The sequence below is a fragment of the Chionomys nivalis genome, chromosome 15, assembly GCF_950005125.1.
Source record: "Chionomys nivalis chromosome 15, mChiNiv1.1, whole genome shotgun sequence".
In the NCBI taxonomy this organism is placed as follows: domain Eukaryota; kingdom Metazoa; phylum Chordata; class Mammalia; order Rodentia; family Cricetidae; genus Chionomys; species Chionomys nivalis.
The window spans coordinates 45,868,446-45,890,479 of NC_080100.1; the positions used below are offsets into that span (position 1 = coordinate 45,868,446).

Consider the following 22,034-nt stretch of genomic DNA (forward strand, 5'->3'; position numbering starts at 1 on the left):
ATCTGTTCAGCATATTAAAAAAAGAAATCTGTATCTAACATAATAGGTCCGCCTCCCCCTCATTCATTTCCCATGAGCACCAAAGGCCAGTTCTTTTTCAGCATTAGTCTTTCTAGATTAGACTCCAAAGTCTGAACAAATTAGGTTTATGGCTTGCAAAGTATCCTTTAAGTGAAGGGGGTAAATATTCCTGTTTAAAAAAAAAAAAAAGACAAATACGACTTTCTAAATCTACAAGGTCAAAAAGACAGGTTCCAGTCTTCTTGAATGGGGTACCCCCAGCACCCACTGTGACTGTTGCAGCTACTCAAATCCCGACTTCCATGGTGGATGGGACACAGGCAAAGGCCTGATGTGCACTTGGGACTCAGGACATACTCCCACTCTAAAACAGGATGTCATCCCCACTCTCCGGTATAGGAGGGTTGACGGTTTGGGGCAGGAAGGTGTTTGTCTGTAACGGCGGTGGTGCAGGCACCCCTCGGGGCTACAGCAGAGTTCTTTGGGTTCCCTGGAGCCTGGCTCCTGGCCCTGCCCAGACCATTGTCCACACACCTCGTCCCTCCAGCTTCCGGGCCGCCGGCGAAATGATTTGCTGCGGATGACATCAGCCCTGGGCCAAGGGCTGGAGGAGTGGAGGCAGCCACCACGAGGATGTGCCGGGTGGTCCTTTCCTCCTCCTCTTCCTCCTCCTCCTCCCAGGCTCCTAGCCTAGTCTCCATATAAACGGCACCGCCTCCCCGGCCTTTCACTCCCCGCTCCTCTCTTCCGCGCCAGGAGAGGGCGGAGGGGGGAGGCGACGCGCGCCGGAGGAGGGGGGACGCAGGGGGCGGAGCGGAGACAGCACCTTCGGAGATAATCTTTTCTCCTGCCGCAGAGCAGAGGAGCGGCGGGAGCGGAACACTTCGCCCAGGCTTTAGCAGAGCCGGCACGATGGCGACCGTGGTGGTGGAAGCCACCGAGCCGGAGCCATCGGGCAGCATCGCCAACCCGGCGGCGTCCACCTCGCCCAGCCTGTCGCACCGCTTTCTAGACAGTAAGTTCTACTTGCTGGTGGTGGTCGGCGAGACGGTGACCGAAGAGCACCTGAGGCGTGCCATCGGCAACATCGAGCTGGGTAAGCAGTCCCGCGGCCCCCCAGGGACGTGCGTAGGGAGATGCGCCAGAACGACCCCACCCAGGGCGCGACGGCCACCTTGTTCTCCCGCGCGCCCCGCACCCACGCCTCTCCAGGCCACCTCCCATATTCCATCTGGACCCTTTTTCTGAGCTGTTTTCCAGATTATTCTATTTGAGACCCATAGAGAAAATCTTTAATAGCCCCGAGGAATGGGTCACCTGGCTGGGTCTGCGGCCACCTTCGACCTGGCTACCTCCTATCGTGCTCAGTGAAATGCAGGTGTCAGAGGAGCGGTGGCCATAATAAAACCGCAGGCGGAGAAAGGGTGGGGTGGACCTTGTTTTTCAGAACCCCTCTTTTCGTCCCCCCCCCGCCCTAGCCAAAGGCTGGGACCCTCTTCCCCTTACCCGAAAACCTGGGGTCGAAATACCATGTGCCAAGGCCCGCATGGGAATCGTCCTCATCATAGCTACCTCGTGCCACCCGGCCCTGACACACACACACACACACACACACCACATTCTGAGAGTGGAGAATGCCCTTTCTGGCTTAAAACTTCCCGATCCTTTCTTTCCCGGGATGACTAGGCTAGTCCTAGTGCCACGCCCGGTCCCCCCACCCCCCGAGGACACAGGCGTGGAACCTAACCCGTCTGCACTCTTCCCAGACGAAGCCTGACTGCACTCCTGCCCCTGAGGTCCTGGCTTCAGCTTTCAAAATGGACAATGGGACCCCAGGTTGTGGGGTGGGCTTCTTTGAAAAGTCTCAGCTTCAGGAACCATAGCTTGAATGGGAGGAGGGGGTAGCAGGGTAGGGCCAGCTCCTGGGCTGCTGCGCGCACCAGGAGCGGGCTCTTCAGAGGCCGAATAGCGGTTCCCGGGGAACCCTGGGCGGGGCTGGGAGGGTCCAGGAGCGCGCAGTCTTGGCCGAGCAATGATAGGCCCGCCCTTCAGCCCCACCCGGCCTGCCGCAGTGCCCGCACCGGGCAGTCGCACCTGCCCCCGCACTGCGGCGCCCCCGGCTGGCCCCGAGCTCGCTCTGCCCGAGCTTCGCGCGGTCGGGGGCCTTGCGCCCACCTTTTGCTGTGAACGGCTTTGTTGCTTTCCCAACCCCCACTTCCCCCGGTGGGCAGCTCTGGCCTCTGCCTTATTTCGCCCCCATTCCGCATCCTTCCCTTCACTTCATCCCTGGCAGAGGTCGCCGGGTCCCGGTACAGCGCCAGCCTGAGCGCTCTATTCTCTCGGGGTGGTGCTGAAACGTTTCTGCCAAGAGACACGGGCTGGTGGGCGTGGTGCAGTCCGCACTGCGGTCTCTACGGCAGCCCGAGGCGGACAAAGGGCGTTCACTCAGCCCTCCTTTCCCGCTGCCACACACTCCAATAAAATAAGGATGAAATGATTTTGGTTTAGATGAATAAATAAATAAACAAAAGCTTGTCACCTGCCTCTGCATTTGGAAATAGCCACTTGTCCCCAGAACAAAAGGCTACAGGGCGGGGACTGGGGTTGCAGACCCGGTTCTTTTGTTTAACTTTAAAGCACGGATTTTTCCCTTTCAGCTAAAAAGAAAAAGAACAAAACAAACAAACAAACAAAAGTGAGCAGAAAGCCAGTCATGATTTTTCATACGAAAAAAAATCATTAATAAGAGATTTCAGAAGTGGAATGATTTATCCGAATGTCTCAGTAATCCTTCGTTTTCAGACTATAAGCCTATGATCTGCTTCTCATACTTAGTTTATTTGCACATTTTTCTCTTTGGAAAAACTCACACGTACTGACTTTGGGTGTGGCTCTTGTGGGAATTAATGACTGGGTGTTTTAAAATCATTTTCTTTATGTAGCATTGCTGGGAAATAACACATTAAGAAGTGCCTTCTCACCCCCAGGATTTTCAGGATCACCCTTTGTGGTGCCAGGAGAGGAATCATTATGCCCATTTTTAGAGGTTAGGGACCCAGAGAGGCAGGAAGGGTAAGGGACAGAGTCAAGGTCACGTTGCTGAGCGGTGACAGGAGGACCGGTACCGCAGCGTCACTCCTTCCTTGACCAGGTCAGATGGCAGTGCGGCAGGCTAACGTCAGAGAAGGATTCAGCCGGCAGTTTTCAGACCCAGTCTTTGTACTGCCATCCACTTGTGGGCAGCGCTCCGTGCAGGGAGGCGTCTCGGCCATCACCTTCCCACTACAATTATCTTCCTGCTTTGTTACTGGGCTGATCATCCTTAGGTGTTCCGCCCCGTGGTTTATTCAAGCCTCTTTCTGTCGGAGAAGGAGAAAATACGCAGCCAAGGAATTTTGTGATGCTCGTTCCTAGCTTTACTTCGCTTTGCACGGCTAGCATTTAGTGCTAAAAATCCAGATTTGTCTCCCAAATATTAAAAAAAAAAAAGAAGTTTCAATTTAAAGTATCAGTGAGAGAAGAAAAGCACAAAGCATAGGCTAGCAGTTTACTGAATTTTCACAGATTGGGCACACCTGTGCTGTCCAGACGAGAAACAGCCATCACTATCATCCCAGAAGCCACCCCACCCACCAACCCCAGTGTTCACTTTTGCAATCACCATGTTTTTCTGGTTTTCAATTCCCTAATTTGGTCAGGTTTTTTGCATGGATCCCTGAAATGGTTATATCGATCTCATTAAGAATCAACCAAGTGTGTGAGCCCTACGGTTTCCTCCAGGGTAGTAACAGATGTTGCTCAGCCTCTGGAGGATGCTCTCCTGGGTCCTGGGGTCTCCGATGCAGCTCACATAGCCCTGCCTTTCAAGGATAAGTAAAAATCCTGTTTCCCAGCTTTTCAGACAGTCTGAGATGACTTAGCAACAGGGAGGTAGGCTCGGTTTCCTTGGCATGACATGCTGCTGCTTCAGCTGGCAGATCCCAGCTGGGCCTCCTCCAAAGGTCACTCCGACGCCACTGCTATTGTTGCTGGTGCCTGCGGGCTACATTATGTGAAGCAAGATGGAGCTGCTCCGGGGGGGCTCAGCTCTGATTGTGAGCTGCCTGCAGGCTGGAAAAACAGTTTCTCATCTGTTAGCCTTTCTTATTTCCTCTTCCTTTCCCATCCAAACTCAGGCACCGTGCAGTTGGAGACCCTAGAGATGGGCATATTTGCCATCTGATTGATTACCAGGGCACTCTGGAAAGGGGGAAAAAAAAAGTCTGGACCCCTGCAGAGGGATGGTAGATAATGCGGTAAAGCAATTGGCCTGAAACACCTCAGAGTGGATGCTAAGTGCTTCTTGAGACCAAGGGAGAAAAATGGTCAGTCTTATTTCCTCAGCTGTGTTCGAAAAGCACAAAGTCAAAGTCGGGGTTGATCGTTTCTTCTCCAGAGCTTCAGACAACAGTGCTTCCTCGCATTGGTCCAGCTACACTGATGTAGTTATACAGAGTTGATTCCAAACCATCGTGGCCACCACCGGCGGAGTCAATTGGCCCCAATGTGGAGTTAGCCGATACCGTTAAGTTTAGCAAAATGCTGGTGTTTGGATATATTTTAATTATCTAGGCTCTATACAATACCTAGCAACCTGAATTTTAAAGCTTGGTGCAAAGATTTTTCATTGATTCAAGCCATTCTTTTTAAAGAACCCAAACCACCTAACAAATGCTCAGTGTCAGCTTAATGCTTTCAATTGTTATTATGAGGCAACTGTCCCTCTAGGTGACATTGGAAATAAGATGTTCTCATGGCAAGACAGATAGCTGTAATATCCACTGCCTTGGATCTTCAAGTGTGAGTTGAGCTGGTTACATTGTAATAGCCCGATGCTGCTTTACCCATTATGTTCTGGACAAAATGGTAGGCCAGAAAATGAAGAACCTGGGAAAGTTTTGGGGGCTTAATTTTCCTTTTCTTCTAGCAAGAACAAAAAAAAAAAGGTGAAAACCATGTACGGTGGGAGTTAAAGAGACACTAGAATGTGTTACATTTATTACATTCGTCTTCGCATTTCCAAAATCAGAAGGCAGATGGGTTTTTGCTTGCGCTGCCTAATTGGTGTTACCCACCAAGGGCTCTGTGATCCAGGCTGAAACACAAGCCCCTCAGTCCCCAAGTGGAAGGTCGTTAAATAGATGCTTTACTGTTAATCTTCCTTAAGAGCTTACTTCTCAAAGTAATTTTTAATTTTTAGCTTAAGAAATAAATTCTTCAAAGTCACTGCTTGCTTCTGTAGTAAGATGTTATTGAAGACAGTGAGTTTGTCACGGTCAGAGGTTTGAAGTGATGTGCTATAAAATGTCATTGGCATCACACGTGAATATGTGTCGGACATCAGATTACAGGCTTTGGAAAGAGAACACCAAACCAAAGGTTGGGTCAAAGGAAAACTGGGAAATCTCTTCTCTAAAAAGCCGCTTAACATTTTCTCTTCTAGGTTCAGGTTACCTTTTAGTGTCGTTTTCCAAACAGAATCATAGAATTACAGGCTGACCATTCAGATATTTACAAGAAATAATCCAAAGCTGTTTTCTCAAAGGGAACAATTAAATTGGACCCATTGATGACAACAGCTTGTGAAAGACCCAAGGAACAGTCACATCGAACCTCTGAGTATTGGCATGCACTGTGTGGTCCATTCGTTTCCCTTTCTTTGGTCTGCTGCTTCTTTTAGAAATATACAGTTTTCATCCATTAAAGGAGAGGCACTTTTTTGGTTTTATTAAACCCCAAATTCCTCCAACATCAGAGTACACTTGACACAGTCCAGCCTGCAGACCTAGGGTCCGATGCTCATCATCCTTCTCTGCCTCGCCTTGCTCTGAGACGCCCTTCTCCTTCTTCTCCCATCTTTTAAGAACCACGTGCCTGTTGGCGCCTTTGTGCACTGCCACCGCATGGGGTGAGAGAACAGAAAAGAAAAGCTGCGTAGATGCTTTCTCTTCACCTGGGATGGACACAGTGATAGTGCCTGCTTCCTGGGTCTGGGCCAGGATCCTGGAACAGCCAGGAGCATTCTCGAGTGCCAGATGTCCCTTGAGCCCTGGCATTTGAAACGCAGAGGTTTGCTACCTCCAGCGGCTCCAGGTGTTAGCCCCTGGGTAATCCAGTCAGGGTGAAGTCCTCTTATTGCTACATAATCAAAGCCTCAATCAAGAGTTTGTCTTTAGAAATAGAGGATCATCAGAAAAAAAGGGTCAGGCATGTAGCATGGGTTCCCTGCTTCCCAATCTCTTCAGAACCTCCCACCGACGCCGGGGCATCCCCTCTGGCTATGGAGTCCAGAGGGAAAATGTGGCAAGGGCTTATCAACATCAGGGGCTCCAATTCTGGCTCTCAGTTAGGCAAAAATGGGAGCTCTAAAAGCTTAGTAAAAAGCCACCAATCTTTATCGAGAATTGGTTTCTCTTTATTAATACTAGTCAGCATAAGGTACCAAGTCATTACTAAGTCTCTTATTTCTGAACTCAATATGACTCCAAAAATGTCCACTTCCCCCTAAAGTAACCAGGGAATCCTTTGCAATCTTTATTTTATAAACTGCAGCCGCGATTGCGTGTCGTGGAAGAAATACTTTGGCTGGAAATTGCTGTCTCGAGAGAAAAAACCTTGAAGTTTTCACTTCCTTGGGCGTTTACACACAGGAAATTACTTTTATCATCTGTCTCCTGGTTTAATTTAAAAATTAACTCAATGGATTTCTTAAGGTTTAGCATTTTTTTTATTGTCAAATTAGAAATGTAAAATCCATGAGTGAAATAAAGTGAGCGTACACCACTTGTGCCGTGGCGAGGGGGAAGTGACGAACAACAGTGCAGGAGCAAGCGGGTGCCTAACCCTAGATGCAGCTATTCCGATAATGTAGCCATTTAGATGCTACTTAGAACAAAGATGGAAAAATAGTATGAATTTGATTTTCATACATATATCTCATTATTAACTTATTGACCCAGCTTGACAAGCCAGAAGACAAAGTGGAGCTCTGTCAACAGCCCCAATTTAGCCGCCCAGACGGGAACTCAATGGCTTCCCACACGGGGCTAGTATAGAGTGTATATGTTGAAGTGAAATAGTCTAATGAATTCAGACCTCTCAACCTGTCAAGCGCTGCGGGGAACAAAAAGAAGCCATTTATCATTGCTCCACTAAAAAGACCTACAAACTCTCAACATGCCTTTCTTGTTAAAATTTAAATATTCCATTAGCACAAATGCAAACTGAGGCCTCTAATGTTTCCAGGGAGACTCATAAAATGTCCCTTATAATTTAGCCTCTCCTTAGGAATGCTCCTTGTGTTAACTCTTTCTTATCTGAACTCCTGTTATTCCTGAGAGGGACTCTGCCTCCATCTAAGGGGCATGCGGCTGCTTGAAAAATCTTCCTCTGATGGAAACAGTCTTTGTCCAACAATCTAGTTGCTTAGGTATCAGAATTACAATGTCAAGGGCAGCCTGGACTAGACAGATTAAGTTTGAGGCTGATTTGGCTTTATAGTAAGATCCTGTCTCAAAACAAACAAACAAAAGCAAAAATGAGTAGAATGAATTTGAAGATACCTTTACATACAGTGCACTCAGCTCCACAGTCTTTTAAAAGATATATATTTTAGCTAAGATATTACATATAATTAATATATTTGTTATATATCTTTATTTTATATATATTGCACATAATTATTCCTAAGATAAGAACATTTAATTAATTGCAAATGTTGGTAAATATAAGCATTAAGGATTTAGAGGTGGGTTTCATGCACTGCCATTTGAATCCTCTGGGCTGATGGCACAAATACCAATCAGTCAATCAGTCATTGGCCATTTGGTTAGAGATAGTTTACTTGCAGAGTTATACCTAAGGGCTCTCTTGAACCCCTCTCTTAGGAGTTGGATAATAAATATTTGTTGGTTCAGACATTGATCCCTGGCAGCTGAGGACACTCAAACCAGTGTACAGTCGTAGTTCTGTGGACTGGCTCCATCATGAGCAATCTGTTAGAGAAAGTCTAAGCACATACACGTGAAGACACATACACATGAACACATATACACATATGTTGTCTAGGGTTCTTGGGTTCTCAGCTCTTCCTGGCTTTTGTCCAGTATACTCCTGACTTGTGTTTCCCTCTGAGGCATCCCTTTTGGGATGAGGAGGGGGAGCCGGAAGTAAGGAAGAGACTTCAGAGGTGTGACCAGAACCAGAAACTACAATCATTCTCATTCTTGATCGTGGGTTTCTCTGATCCCTAATTGTTCCTTCCATGCTAATGCAAGGGAGTTCATGCCCATTCTCAGTTCCATCAGTCTTATCAAGTGTACAAAGGCGCCACTTTTCTATTTTTTTTTCCTTCTGGATTAAAAAAATCAGCACTACTCACAATTGTGAATAAAATCACTCCCTGCCCAGTTGATTAGATAAAAGAAATGACTGATAGGAATCCTAGGCCAAATCATGCTTATTAAAGATCACGTGATTAGCAAACTAATGCGAGAAATGAGTAAAGAGGAAACCATACAAATATACTGCAAGAGCGTTCTTTGGAAACCAGAGGCCTGGGCTTGATGGTGCATCTGACACTGGCCTCCAAGTCCCAGATCCTGAAGAAGCTGATGCTAGTCTGCAACCTTTTAGCCAGAACTGGCACCTTCTGCCCGTTCTCTCTTTCCTCCAGCCTGCCATTTCCCTGATAACTCTTTCCTTTCTAGCCTACAGCAGCGCTGCATTTCCATTTTCTGAAGGGCAGAACCCCATCCCCTCCGTGTCAGTTCTCCCTCTCTGTGTGTCTCAGTGGAGGGACCTCCCCTTCTCCACTCGTGGGCATCCACTGCTAGCCAAGGGACTCTCTAGAAAAAGGCCCGAGAAAGCTTTGTAGGGATGCTCTCCAAACTCACTCAGAGATGCCTCCTTGGAAGCTTGCCAACTATCTTCCTTTTCCTCCACAGGAATCCGATCATGGGACACAAACCTGATTGAATGCAACTTGGACCAAGAACTCAAACTTTTTGTATCTCGACACTCTGCACGATTCTCTCCTGAAGTTCCAGGTGAGGCCTCTGTTAGTGTGAGCCTAGAACTTGGAAGAATGAGGGGCATGACATTGGCTGGGGAAATTTTGCCTAGCAGGGGAGAAAAACAAACAAACAAATAACCTTCCTCTCATTGCTGCAAGTTTTTTTTTTTTGTTTTGTATTTTGTTTATGTCAATGACTTTAGCTAGTAGCCACAAACTAAGAAAGTAGAATTTAAGTGTTTGTCATGTGAGTTATTTATGGTGTGGATTCTAGGTGATTGGTTTCAAAGTCCAGGCTATTTCCCTTTTTGGTTTCAATGTCTCTGACCTCAAGACTACTTCAGTATTAATTTTACTCAAAGCTAAGAATACAAATCGGATGCTCCTACGATCCTCCAACTCCCTTCTCTAGAAAGAAAAAGGACACATGGCGTTTCAGGCACAAAAGATGTTTTTCAGCTCAGAGATCTTCCTCAGTGTGAGGAAGAGTCTGCTAGTCCAAGCTGCTGTAGAAACGGCCTTTCTTTCAGAATAAAAAGAGCACAGTAAGAGAATCGAAGGTAAAGACCCAAACATTGGTCAGATAGGAAGCCGTTCCCTGACAGTCCTCTCCATGAGGATGTGCTTCATGCACGTCTCTGGGTTTGGGTGATGGTTTGTGCAGCTTTATCTCTTCTTCCATTTCTCCCCGCTGCTTTCACTGGGGCATTATACAACAGTTTTCTGGCTCAGGAACTTTCTAAACCCAGGTGTGTCTGTCAAAAGGGTTACCACTGTCAAAAGGGTTACCACTGAAATGATACTACATTTTATTTCTTGACTATTATTTGAATCTTACATAAAATCAAGAGTTTTCTATCTCAGCTTCTCTGCTCTGATTTCTTATTGGCATTGACAGAACATCAGGAGTGAAGGTTGGAGCTTCTGAGATGATTAGATCATATTCCATCAGCCCATGTGTACTGAGATTTGAAACCGCTTGTGTGGAATGTTAATGCCTTTGTGAGTCATTTTTAACTCAGTAATATAGCCATGGGACTGTCTCCTGTTTTTCCTCTTGAATTTGAGCTTAGAATAAAACCCCATACATTCCAGTGACCCTCAACAAAACTTTAAAACACAGAACTGAATGTGTTAATAAAAACATAGAGAATATGGTAGGCAAGGTGGGTGGAGGTGGGGAAGGTGCTATTTAGGGACCATCAGCATGTACTTTGCTGAAGGCTAGGTACAGCTTAAGGTATTTTCTCATTATTGTGTTTTATTTTTATGTCTTGCAAATCGCTGTAACGATCGCACAAGAGATGAGTGCCCTTTGACAACAAGTATGTTTGTTTCAACAAGTAAAAGCCAAGCGCCTGTTGATTCTCTGTAGGTTCTTCTGGCTTCCTGCTTTGTAAGACTTCTTTCTTTCTTTTATAAACGTGCGGCTTTCATTGTATACATTCATATTTGAATTGCCTTTATATGATGACAAATGTGTATTGCCAAAAGAAAGACTGCAAAAACTGCTGAAGAATTAACGCTTTCCAAACTAAAGGTCTAGCTTGGACTACTCCTGGAGACTAGAGAGAGAATGCTCTCCAAATTGCCATGTTGTGACATACCCTGCCCCTTCTCCTCCTGCTGTCACCTGCTATAACAGGTCACCTATCTAGCAATGTCAATGCTGGTTTGGGGACTGGCTTCTGGATGTACAGTGCCCTTAGCATTCTGGCCAGCTGCAGAATGAGTTAATATTAGGACTGTCCCTCAGTGTCCCAGCTCCCCACTGAGCAAAGCCAATGCATGGTGCCCCTGGGGCGGCATGAAGTATTCTAACCAAGACTCTACTACAGGTTAAATATTTTTTATCTAAAATGTTTGGGACCAGAAAAGTCGTAGATTTTTGGAGATCTGGGTTTTCAGGCCTTTGCATCCTTAACCCACAAATCTAAAATTCTTTAATCCAAAATCTAAAATCTGTCCATGACAAAAGCACAATTCATATTGAATCTCAGGTGTGTTGCAGAAGGAGGTGAAATGGCAAGAACACAGATTGGGTGGGTGGAGAGATCAAGATGATCCTTACTTTGAGCTCAAGGAAACCTTTAGTGAAGCTTCCTGAACACCCTGGAGAAGTTTAGTCTGATTCTAGGTGCATTCAAGTCTAGTGGCCTCTTCCCCACACACTGGAGACTCACTGAAAGCCGAGCTGTGCCTCTCAGGCATAGCGGGATCAATAGAGCCTCCTCATTTAGAGTCCCAGCTCTCTGGAGGCAGAGGCAGGTGGATCTCTGTGAGTTTGAGGCCAGCCTGGTCTACAGAGCAAGCTCCAGAACAGCCAAGGCTACAATGAGAAACCCTGTCTCAAAACATCATCCCCTCCCCGCAAAAAAAAAAAAAAAAAAAAAAAATTGTCATTGTTGGTTGTTTTTTTTTATTTGGCTTGGTGAATTTTTACCCACCAGCCTTACAGTAAGATATATGTTACCATTTGTGGCTCTGTAGACAAAGGGTCTTGTGGAAGTCAAGTCCCTTGTACGTTTATGTTGATTGTTATTTCCTTTATTATTTTTAAGAATCAGAAGTCATATATGAAAGACTGGTGGTTACCTTAATTGCAAAGGGCAGACCACATGGGTGGAATGAGGCCCTCGCTCTCATACTATTTTAGACTTTGTACTGTGGCTTTGGGGTTCAGTAGGAGTCAATCACTGTCTCACTCAAAATCAGTCTGATTCAATCTGTCATTTGAGACCTGGGATGTAAGTGGCCTTCTGTACACTGGGTGGATTGGCATAGTGAGACTCCTTTAGAACGTCAGTCCAGAGGTCTTGATGTCCTATAGCATTGGCAGACTATAATTTTGGGGCTGGTCAGCCACTGAAGTCTACACCAGTGTCTCAAAGCAGCCAAGTGTGGACTTGGCTCACATCTCTCAGCACACCTATGCTGTGTACCAAGGCCATTCCCTGTGGACTTTCCCTGTCTGAAGCTTTCTGGCCGTGTGAGAACTGGACTAGTCGGCGCGATGGTCCTGGAAGAACAGCCTTGTCTTTGACTCAAGAGACAGCTCAGCAGCTGAGTCTTTGCAGCACAGAGAAACGTGTCATTTCTGAGTCCCCACGCTATCATAAAGCTGTTGTTTGTGTACATGATTTTTGTGCCTTAATGATGTTGGGTTTGAGTCATTGTTGCAGGTCTCCAGGAGTAAGAATCAGCAAGACTTTCTACAGAAGCTCAGGCTTGCCCTGATGCATAGAATTCTTTTCACTTTCATTTGTACTGTTTCTTTCCCAGGTTTAACTGTAGACCTCGGTGCATATAGTTACAGGGGAGGTTATCTTCTGAGGGCATGGGAGGTATCCCATGATTGGGATGGGGAAAGACTCCCCTCTTAAAAAAAAAAAAGAGAAAGAAAGAAAGAGAGGGGGGAGAGAGGAAGGAACGAAAGAAAGAGAGAGAGGGAGGGAGGGAGGGAGGGAGGGAGGAAGGGAGGAAGGGAGGAAGGGAGAGGGAGGGAGGAAGAAAAGAAAGGAAGAAAGTCATTCCCCAAACAAAGGAAAAGGGCACCACTATTTTATTCAGTTTTCTCTTTTCTTGCCCTTTGTCCCTTTTTATCTGTTCTTTAACATAGTTTTCTTTTTTTTTGTTTTTTGTTTTTTTTTGTTTTTTTTTTTTATAACCCAGTTCCTTGCCATCAGCACAATGTAACAGTTACAGATTCTGGAGCCAGCTCCCTACATTTGTTCTTAGCCCTGTCATGGATTTTTTCTGAATGACCTTGGACATTCGTTTTGCCTCTCACTTTCCTTGCATGTAAGCCAGAATGCTTACTTCTACTCAGAGAGGTTTTTTTTTTTTAATGGTTGTTGATAGGAACTTGAAATTTTCTCTAACTTGCTCTCCTAATTTTTTAAGCTTTATTTAAAACAAGCTTTTCTCATTTTATATACCAATCCCTTCCCTCCTGCTGCTCCCCCACCTTCCACCCACTCCACTCCCCCCATCCACTCTCAGAGAGGGTGAGGCTTCCCATGGGGAGTCAACAAAGTCTGTCACAACAGTTTGAGGCAGGACCAAGGCCCTCCCCCCTATATCTAGGCTGAGAAAGGTATCTCTCCATAGACAGCGAGTTCCAAAAGCACTAGGGATAAATCCTGGTCCACTGCCAGTGTCCCCACAGACTGCCCAAGTGACAGAACTGTCACCTACATTCAGAGGGCCTAGTTCGGTCCCATGCAAGGTCCCCCGCTGTCAGTCCAGAGTCAGTGAGCTCCCACTTGCTCAGGTCAGGTGTTTCTGTAGGTCTTGACCCCTGTGCTCATATTATTGCTCCTCCCTCTCTTTGACTGGACTCTGGGAGCTCAGTCCAGTGCTTAGCTGTGAATCTCTGCCTCTGCTTCCGTCAGTTGCTGGGTGTAGGTTCTATGATGACAATTAGGGTAGTCACCAATCTGACTATAGAGGAAGGCCAGTTCAGGCATTCACTCCATTACCGCTTAGGGTCTTAGCTGGGGTCATTCTTGTGGATTCCTGGGACTTTCTCTGGGGCCAGGTTTCTTGCTAGCCCCAATCAAGATATCTCTTTCCTTGTTCTCCCTCTCTGTCTTTCCCCCATCTCAACCATCCTATTCCCTTACGTTCTGCTCCCCTCACCTCTCCTTCCCTCCCCCTTTTCTTACATCCCCCCCACACATCATGTTCCCAATTTACTCAGGAGTTCTTGTCTCTTTCCCCTCCCCAGGAGATCCATGTATGTCTCTCTTAGGGCTGTCCTTGTTACCTGTTACCTAGCTTCTCTGTGTTCATGGACTATAGGCTGCTTATCCTTTGTTTTATATCTGATATCCACTTACGAGTGAGTACATACCGTGTTTGTCTTTCTGGGTTTGGACTATCTTACTCTATAGAATTTCTGTAAAGATCAATTGAATTAATGTGTATAAACACATTAAGACCTTCCTTCTGGGAACACAAATATAAATGAGTAGCCATCTCCTGTCTTCACAAAGAAATTCTGTGCGTCTTGTATGTGTGGTGATTCCTATTGTTTGTGGGAAATGCCAAGTTCAGATATATGGCTGGCTTCCTTCCTGTGATAGTTTTTAAGGTATACGCATGCTCCTCAGAAACAGTTGCCCTTGGCATTCTCTGAAGGCATGCCACTGCTCCTTTGGTGTAGAGACAGCAAGAGCCTCTGAATTAGTCACAGATAGATTCCCAGCATCGCTCAGTCCTTTGGGTACTAAAGCAAAGCGAAGGCAATGTGCTAGAGCCTGAAGAGTAGAGCCGAGGTTAGACCATTTGCGACATGGCAACCACACCGGAAACAAGGGTGGTGATGTCGGGAAGAGCCCTAGCTGTCTCCCTTACTGCGGTTGACCCGCCCTTCCCCACCTCATCCTTTGGATCCCATCCCACCATTTCCTCTTCTCTCTCCAGCACACCAGCGGCTAGAGTCTCTGCCAAGCTGAAGAATCTTGGATTTCCTGTGGTTTATTTTCTCGCTCAGCTGAGTAAATAGTACAACCTTGGCGTATTTACACTCTGGGCTTACTTTTTATCGTGGCTAGCTACTAGATCATGTTCACAAAAGCCTTCATATGGTTGTGATGGGTTTCGAAAAGCGTTCTGTTTAAGGACTCGTGTCCTTCCTGTAGAGGAGAAAGACAAACAGCCTGCAGGTGAGCGTCTCTAGGTTGTGCTCAGTGACTGTTGGATATACCCTTTCCGGAGCCTGGTGTGGGTAGGGAATTAAAACCAAGTCTTGCTGTTTCAGGCAGGCGAGTCCCTTCCTTCCTTTAGCATGAATGAGTTGATGTCTCATGACCAACATTTGCCTGTGCAGTCACAGGAAAGATACGGTGTTTCTTTTAGGATGTGTTTGCCCTGTTTCTGTGTCTAGTCCTGTATGTTTAGTTGTTACGTAGGATGATGGCTTGGTGGTGTGTGGATTGTGGGTATATTGTCAGCCTTACTCTCAGCCTTGAAGCAAGGAAGCACACAAATATATGTTCGCATAGCATTCAAAGGACGGACTTATCGCTCAGGGAACCTGTGACCTCCGGACAGCCAAGGCTTCACCCTACTGCTTCCTTTGTCCTAGGTACAGAGACAGGGCAGGGTCCCTGTCCCCATGCTCACTTGGCTTCCTTGTTCTTTTTCATTATGTCATCGTCCAAGATGACAGGAAGAACTCTGATATTAAAACAACAAGTCTTATTTTTCATGAAATAACCGAATCTCTGTTTAATACAGAAGTAAATGGTGCCTGCCGGGGAAAGAGTTATTTTAATGCAAATCCCTAGGTTCCGCCCGTCCCCTCCCCCGCTCCCGGGCCCTCCTGCTCAAGCCTGCCCAGCCCACCCTCTGGGAGGGCTGTGTGCTTAGTATCCCTTGCTCCTACCTGCTCCTGTCCTCCTGTTTCCCTGCAGACTGCTGGGTTCAGACTGCAGATGATAGCCTGCAATTTCCAAAACCGCTCAAGAAAGAGCCAAGCTCTTCAGAATCTGGCGAAGCGTATAGCACAAGACTCAGTTTCTGCGAGATCTGCGTTCCTCTCAGCTTTGACATTTCGGGGGCTCTTTTCACCCATATCCTAACACACTAGGTGGTTCCCTCCTTCGGTACAGGTATGGCCAACATGAAGGAAAAAACACCGTGTCCTTGCTGTGCTCAGGCGCCCTCCTTCTGCGGGAGTTAATGATGCCTCATTGAGACCACCTAGAAATAACTATACATCTCACTTATTTTTTTAAACCTGAGTAGAAAGGGTGTTTTAGTCTGCTGACAGTAATGGCTCTCAAGAGCTCCTAATGGCCACTGTGGAAGTGCTCGATACAGACCAGCCTAGGCAGGGAGGTGGCAGGAAGTGGGCTGCCTGGGCTCAGGAACCGTGTTAGGGAACACCAATAACTGTCCATTAAACCCAGCAAAGTGCAGCCCAGAGCAGCTGCTGTCACTGCTCACCAAGGGTGGCATCGCGGGTGACCTCCATGCCCTTTTCTTCCCTTCCAGGGACTAAAGTGCCCATGATTTTACCCAGGTTTTAAACGCACATAATAGTCGTGGACGGCCGGGCAGCCGCAGTCCCGTACTTGCTTACCGCCATCTTTTGGGTCTTTGTGGGCCACGATATTTTTGCATTCTGCATTTGTAGTAATACTGCCAGAGAGAATGGCAGACGAGGAATGATTGCATCTCAAACCTCAGGCAAATGATATTGAGGACTCATTAATAAGCAAAGGAGTGTGAAGAAAATGTGGGAGAAGAGACCCCACCGTTCATAATTTAGTTAGAAAAAGACACCATTCATTCCTTTGAAACAGCGCTGTTTTACAAAGAAAGAGCTTTCTCAATTTACAAATTGTGTGCGGGGTAGCGAGGGAGGAATGATTTACTCTAATTCCTAAAAATCAGGAGTGAAGGTGGAAAGCCGAACAAGCCCTGTGGTTTGATTCTTCAAACCTGGGTCTAGTCCTGTTGACAAAGGTTGCCCAGGTACCAGCGCTCCGCCCCCAGCAGCAACCCAATACTAATTAACCACTACCTCGCTACCTCGGCAACTCTCGGGTATCTTCAAACATCACACTCCAGGGTTCACAGCTTTTGTTTTCTCCCTGCGGTCTGAGGTAACACACGCTGTTGTGTGAAGTCATGTTTCCTTGGTCCCGGAGACGTGTGGGAAAGTTAGAAGTGCCCCCGCCTGGGGAATCACCTTTAAAGTGAACTGCAGGGCCTGGGCAGCTAACACAAACAAGACAAAAATAACGCGACTTTAATCAACTCGTCCAGGGCTTAAAGGACTGCCTGTGCGTAGGCGTAGTGAGATGAATGCCCACAGAAAATGAAACAGGAGACTCCATATGTGATTTGAGAGGAGAAGTATGTGATTAAAAGCAAGCACCAGACCTCAGTTTAAAAGACTCAACTGGAGTTTGCTCCCACCCGTTTTGCAGGGACTGGGATAAAATACAGCATCCCAAGGATGGCCTTGGTTGTCTAGGAGGAAAGTCCCTACCCTGGCCCTTTGACTTTAAGCCAGGCTCTCCTTAATAAGGTGAGGGTTTCAGAAGTCACAAGAGCAGTCACTGTGGAGCCTCTGGCCCAAATTCACAGATTCCTGTGGGAGCCTCACAGATGAGTGGAGTAGCTGAGCAGTCAGAACACCGCATACCGGGCCCTGAGGTCTTGCCTCGTGGTGTCGCTTTCATGTTCCTGAAGTTCAGCAAAAAAAAAAATAAATAAATAAATAAATAAATAAAAAATCACATTTGACAAAACAAGCAAGCAAACAAACAAACAAAAATCTAATAGCAAAAGATTAAAGATGGATTGATACACCCCACTGCCAGTGAACAGCACCATCACGACGGAAGAACAGCTCTGTAGCCATCATGTAGTCTGTAGCCCCTGGAAAATGGGGGTCTGCGGAACACCCGTGCAAACCTCTTGTTAATTACACTGGCTGCCTGCTTAGATAAGGAGGGACTGTTTGCACAACCAGAATCCCAAGTTGTTTCTCAGTGCAAAATTCAGAATTTTGGTGTTGCAGTTCAGTCAAAAAAGAATTCTTTTGTGATGCTCCATGGGCCTTACAAGGTGTTCAAGCATTGTGTAACTTGTTTAATGTAGTGCACGTGTGTGAGTGTGTGTGCGTGTGTGTGTGAGAGAGAGAGAGAGTTGTGGGGGAGAAAGAGAGTTTTATTCTGATCCCCTGGGAAGGAGACAAGCTCCTCGTGTTTTGTGGTTTGTCTTTTGAGACAGTGCCCATTGTCAGGCAGTCTGTCATCAAAATTAAAGACATGGGCAGAAGGCACAGTTCAGTTTGGAATCCTGCAGGCACAGGAAGACCTAGACAACTTACTGATAAATCCTAGCCCGAGAGTTGGTTATAGTAATTTTCATAAACAAGAAAACTAAGCTTACAATGTGTACAAATCAGAAATTTGTGAGCGAGCCCTACAAATTCTTTTCACTGAGGATGTGCTTTAGAAAGTACATGTGCACAAAATATGCTCCAAAATATACGCTCTATGCGATTTGGGACATAGATGTTGACATCTCCTTGTGGTCTGGGAAATTTGGAACCCAAACTCAAGTATTCCCTAGTTTGGAACTTTGTTTTAGAGCCAAGTCCTTCAGTTCACGGATGGAAATAGCGTTTTGAAGGATTCGTGACCTCTGAAATGACACAAACTCTGGCTAGACGTAGCTGCTTAGTTTCCAGACTGAGACAAGAGGGGTGGTTGTGACAGAGTGGAGTTCCTTGGAAATAAATGTGAGTTAACCAGTTCACTGCCCTGAGGCTAGAGTGGACACCTCGGAAAGGGCCTGCTCCTTTGTCTGGGGAAGCAGAGTCAGTCACCCTGCGTGCTTCCTGAAAGCCTGACTCTGTGCAGCAGCCCTGGCTGCATGGGAGCCTATCTTATCTACTGTCAGCCCTGGAGCTTTCTGGAAGGTTGCTGTATCCTTTCCTTTCCTGAAAATAAAGGGGGTTTAAACTCCATTAGGTCCACGTAAGTGTCCTGTAGCACTCTTGGGCAATAAACAAACAAACAAACAAGCAAACAAACAAACAAAGGCGGGATTCTGTGGGCGACTATTGCAAACTATTGCAAGCTTTCCCGTCTCATTTTTGTTTGTTTGTTTGTTTGTTTTTTTGTTTTTGTTTTTTTGTAGCTGCATAAGCTACTTTGAATAACTACTTCAGTTTTATTGAAGCCTAAGTTTGGCCTGTCCCTTCCACTGTGGATCCGGCATCTGCAGAACACAGTTGGCCAAAGAGTGGAGCTGATTGCTGAGCCCACTTCCTGGTCCTTTAACCCAGGGCGCCATGAATGCTACCACAATGCCTCAGCACTGAAATGCAGAGCAGGGTTTGTCCTCTCCTCTCTACAGTTTAATATGCTTTAAAAACCAAGCTTAAAAGGCCTAGGAAAAATAATTTATTTAGAAAATCTGCCTGTTCCATTCTCTAGGACTGTCAAGCAGGAAAGAGCCACAGGCTTGAGATGCTCAGAGCCTTGACTTCCCAAGGATGGAAGTTGGCCCTTGTCGTTTCCTATCTCTCTTCATAGAAAGTGCAAACCAGAAGAAACTTAATTGTGTTTGCACAATGGTGGACACCTGTGTGAAAAGTATTTTCAAAGTCAGATTGTGGGTGTTTTATCTACACGATGCCAAATCGGAAATAGCTTCATTGTCTTCTCCCCTTAGAAGGAGAACTTGCACCTCAGACTAGCGACTTGTTTACAAGTGTTTGGAAAGGGGCTGAAGGACCTCGGCATATAAACTTGGGGACTGGCTGTAGTTTGAGTGTGTCCGAAGTCCCAGGCACTTCGTCCATTGTACATAGTTGAGAACGGCCTGCATCTTAATACTCACGACCAGCTATGCGTGTCTTGTCATGTGAACCATCAATTAGCATAGTATAATTTAACAAGTCAGGACATGCAGATACGAATACCCTTGGGGAGCCATGCTCAAATCACATTATTACCAACAATGCACATTCAGGTGATTATCACCAGAAAGCCATGATTAGCCAAACGGAAAAGTGATTTTTTTTTATGGTAATGTGGCTTATGATTGGCTATTGACATTTGAGACCTTTTTATTAATTTATTTGTTTGTTGTTTGTTTGTTTTGACTTTTTTGAGAAAGAGTTTTCCTGCTTAGCTTGGACTGTCCTGGAACTCTGTAAACCAGGCAGTCCTCAAACTCTGAGATCCGCTTGCCTCTGCTTCCCCAGTGAGTGCTGACATTAAAGGCATGCACCACCACGCCCAGCTTACATCTGAGACCTCCAAGGTACTGGTTCAATTTGTCCCATCTCTAATCTGATCACTTTTTCTAAAAGTTTATTTTAATTTACTTATTTACTCCTAAATAACACTATTGTGTGTTCACAGCAAACCATACATAGAGTGCTAGAACTTGAAAGAACACAATTTAGGTACAGTAACACCCACCATTGGTGATAATGTGAATAGCTAGGTTCTGATAATTCCTTGTAGGATTGTTCTTTTCCAAGTTTTAGAAACCAGTGATAACAGTTGTTTTCTTAAGGCAAACGTCTCAGAATTGACTTAAAATCCCTAAACCAAGTTAAATGTTAGCCTAAGATATATTTAAACTATTTGTAGTAAATATGAATTTGGAAATTCATTATTTCTTCTCCTTTCTAGGGTGATGTTAGAGAGAGAGAGAGGGAGAGAGACAGAGAGAGGAGACAGAGACAGATTTCTCTACCTTTCTCTTCTTTGGTTCACCCTCTAAACAAATATTGTCATTTATTGGAAACACGGACCTAAGGACGCCCTCCTCACACGAGGGGAAAACCCGCCTTGCTTCCGGTTTGGAATCCAGGCTCAGACCAGTCGGCTTATCCTTTTCCGGATGCCTTCAGCCCCTCAGCTCCAAATACCTTTAAATTGCAACTTTAAGGCTACATTTTGTAGCTACTTATGTGTTTGTAAATCATTGTGTGTGTGTGTGTGTGTGTGTGTGTGTGTGGTGTGTGTGTATGTGTGTGGTGTGTGTGGTTCCATAAGCTTACAACAGAGCTGGGAAACTCCTATTGTTTAGGGATGCTATAACATCACACGAAATGTTCCGGGTTTCCATCCATGCTGATGTAAATACCCGTACTGCCAGTTGTGTGAGCGTGTAGCACACGCTACTGTGACAATACGTCATGCTTCGTAATGATAATCAGCTGCCACTGATTAATGTGTCTGCTAAAATATGCTTCTAATTGGGATTTTAGAATAAACTCCTGCTTATGAGAAAAATGTTTTCTGTTGGAGTATGCCAGGTGCAAACAGTGACAGCCCCACCTATCATCCCAGTTGTTCCTTGCTCTTCCATTGGGCCTTCACAAATGTCACTCATCCCCCCTCTGATGTCATCTGTTTCCATCTCTCATTTCATTTTTTTGAATAGCATGTCTCCCCACTCTCCAATCACAGCCGTGTTCTTTACAAATATCGGTCTGGGTTATTTTTAGACGCCCAGCGTGAGGTCAGTGTTTGTTTTTAAAATAAGCTGTACCTCGTGGTCAGTTAGATACACTATTATAGCCTGTCTGTTTTTGTTTTATTGCTTTATGCATAGAGAAGAGACTATTTAGAGCCTTTGGAATATCATTCCAGCATATAAATATAAATGAAATAATGCATCAAAGTAACTCACTCCATGGGGTCATCTCGAAATAGGATTCTATCCTTAGAAGCTTCACTGCTGGCCAACTATAACCAGCAAATGGATTTTCTATACCTGGTAAGTAGGCTCCTGACAAACTTGAAACTAGTTAGCAACAAAAATGACAGAAGTTCCAATTTACAATTCAAGAAGAAAGAAAGAAAAGAAATAAACAAAAACATACTTTGAATACAAAAAAGAAAGAGAGAAAGAGACCAGAGACCTTAAATTAATCCAAGAGCAGATTTCAGAGCAAAAATCTTTCAGGATTCTAAATCAGATGTGGCTCTTTTTCCCAGTTGCAGCAAACTTGTAAGAAAGAAGGAATGCAGTTATCTCTTAACCATGGAGACAAAGAGGCTTTACGTTAAAGAGCCTTAGGGTAATGCCAGGAACTAGGCCCACAAGGACACAATGAAGAGTTCGCGAGGTGTCACAGGCTCGAGAAACTAGCATCACCTGACAGAACAGAAAATACACTATATTAGAAAATGAAAATATGCAGTCATTGCTCACATTGTATGCAATTTCTTCGTTATAGATTTCCTTTATGACACTAAGGTGTAGGAGGGTATTTATTTACAAACTATCAGCTTTCAGAGACTTGACAGCGACAGGTGGGGCTGGGACAGAGAGCCTTGGCTTTAACCATCTCTGCTAAGTAGATTTGTGTGCTTGTGAATAAGTTACTTTGCATCTTCTTGTCTGCATTTGCTTACAGGATGCTTAAGGTGATGCTGGTCCAGTCTCTGCCAGGCCGGTTATCTCCACT

General features: G+C 45.6%; 1 protein-coding gene across 1 annotated transcript in view; it reads left to right on the forward strand.

Annotated features, from left to right (window-relative positions):
- The first annotated feature begins 829 nt into the window (after positions 1-829).
- Map1b (microtubule associated protein 1B) overlaps positions 830-22,034 on the forward strand; it is a 93,749-nt gene continuing 72,544 nt past the window's right edge. The window contains exons 1-2 of the mRNA XM_057790172.1: positions 830-1,117; positions 9,006-9,107. Coding sequence (XP_057646155.1) covers positions 934-1,117; positions 9,006-9,107 — 286 coding nt within the window. The 5' untranslated portion in view covers positions 830-933. The remainder of the gene's footprint in view (positions 1,118-9,005; positions 9,108-22,034) is intronic.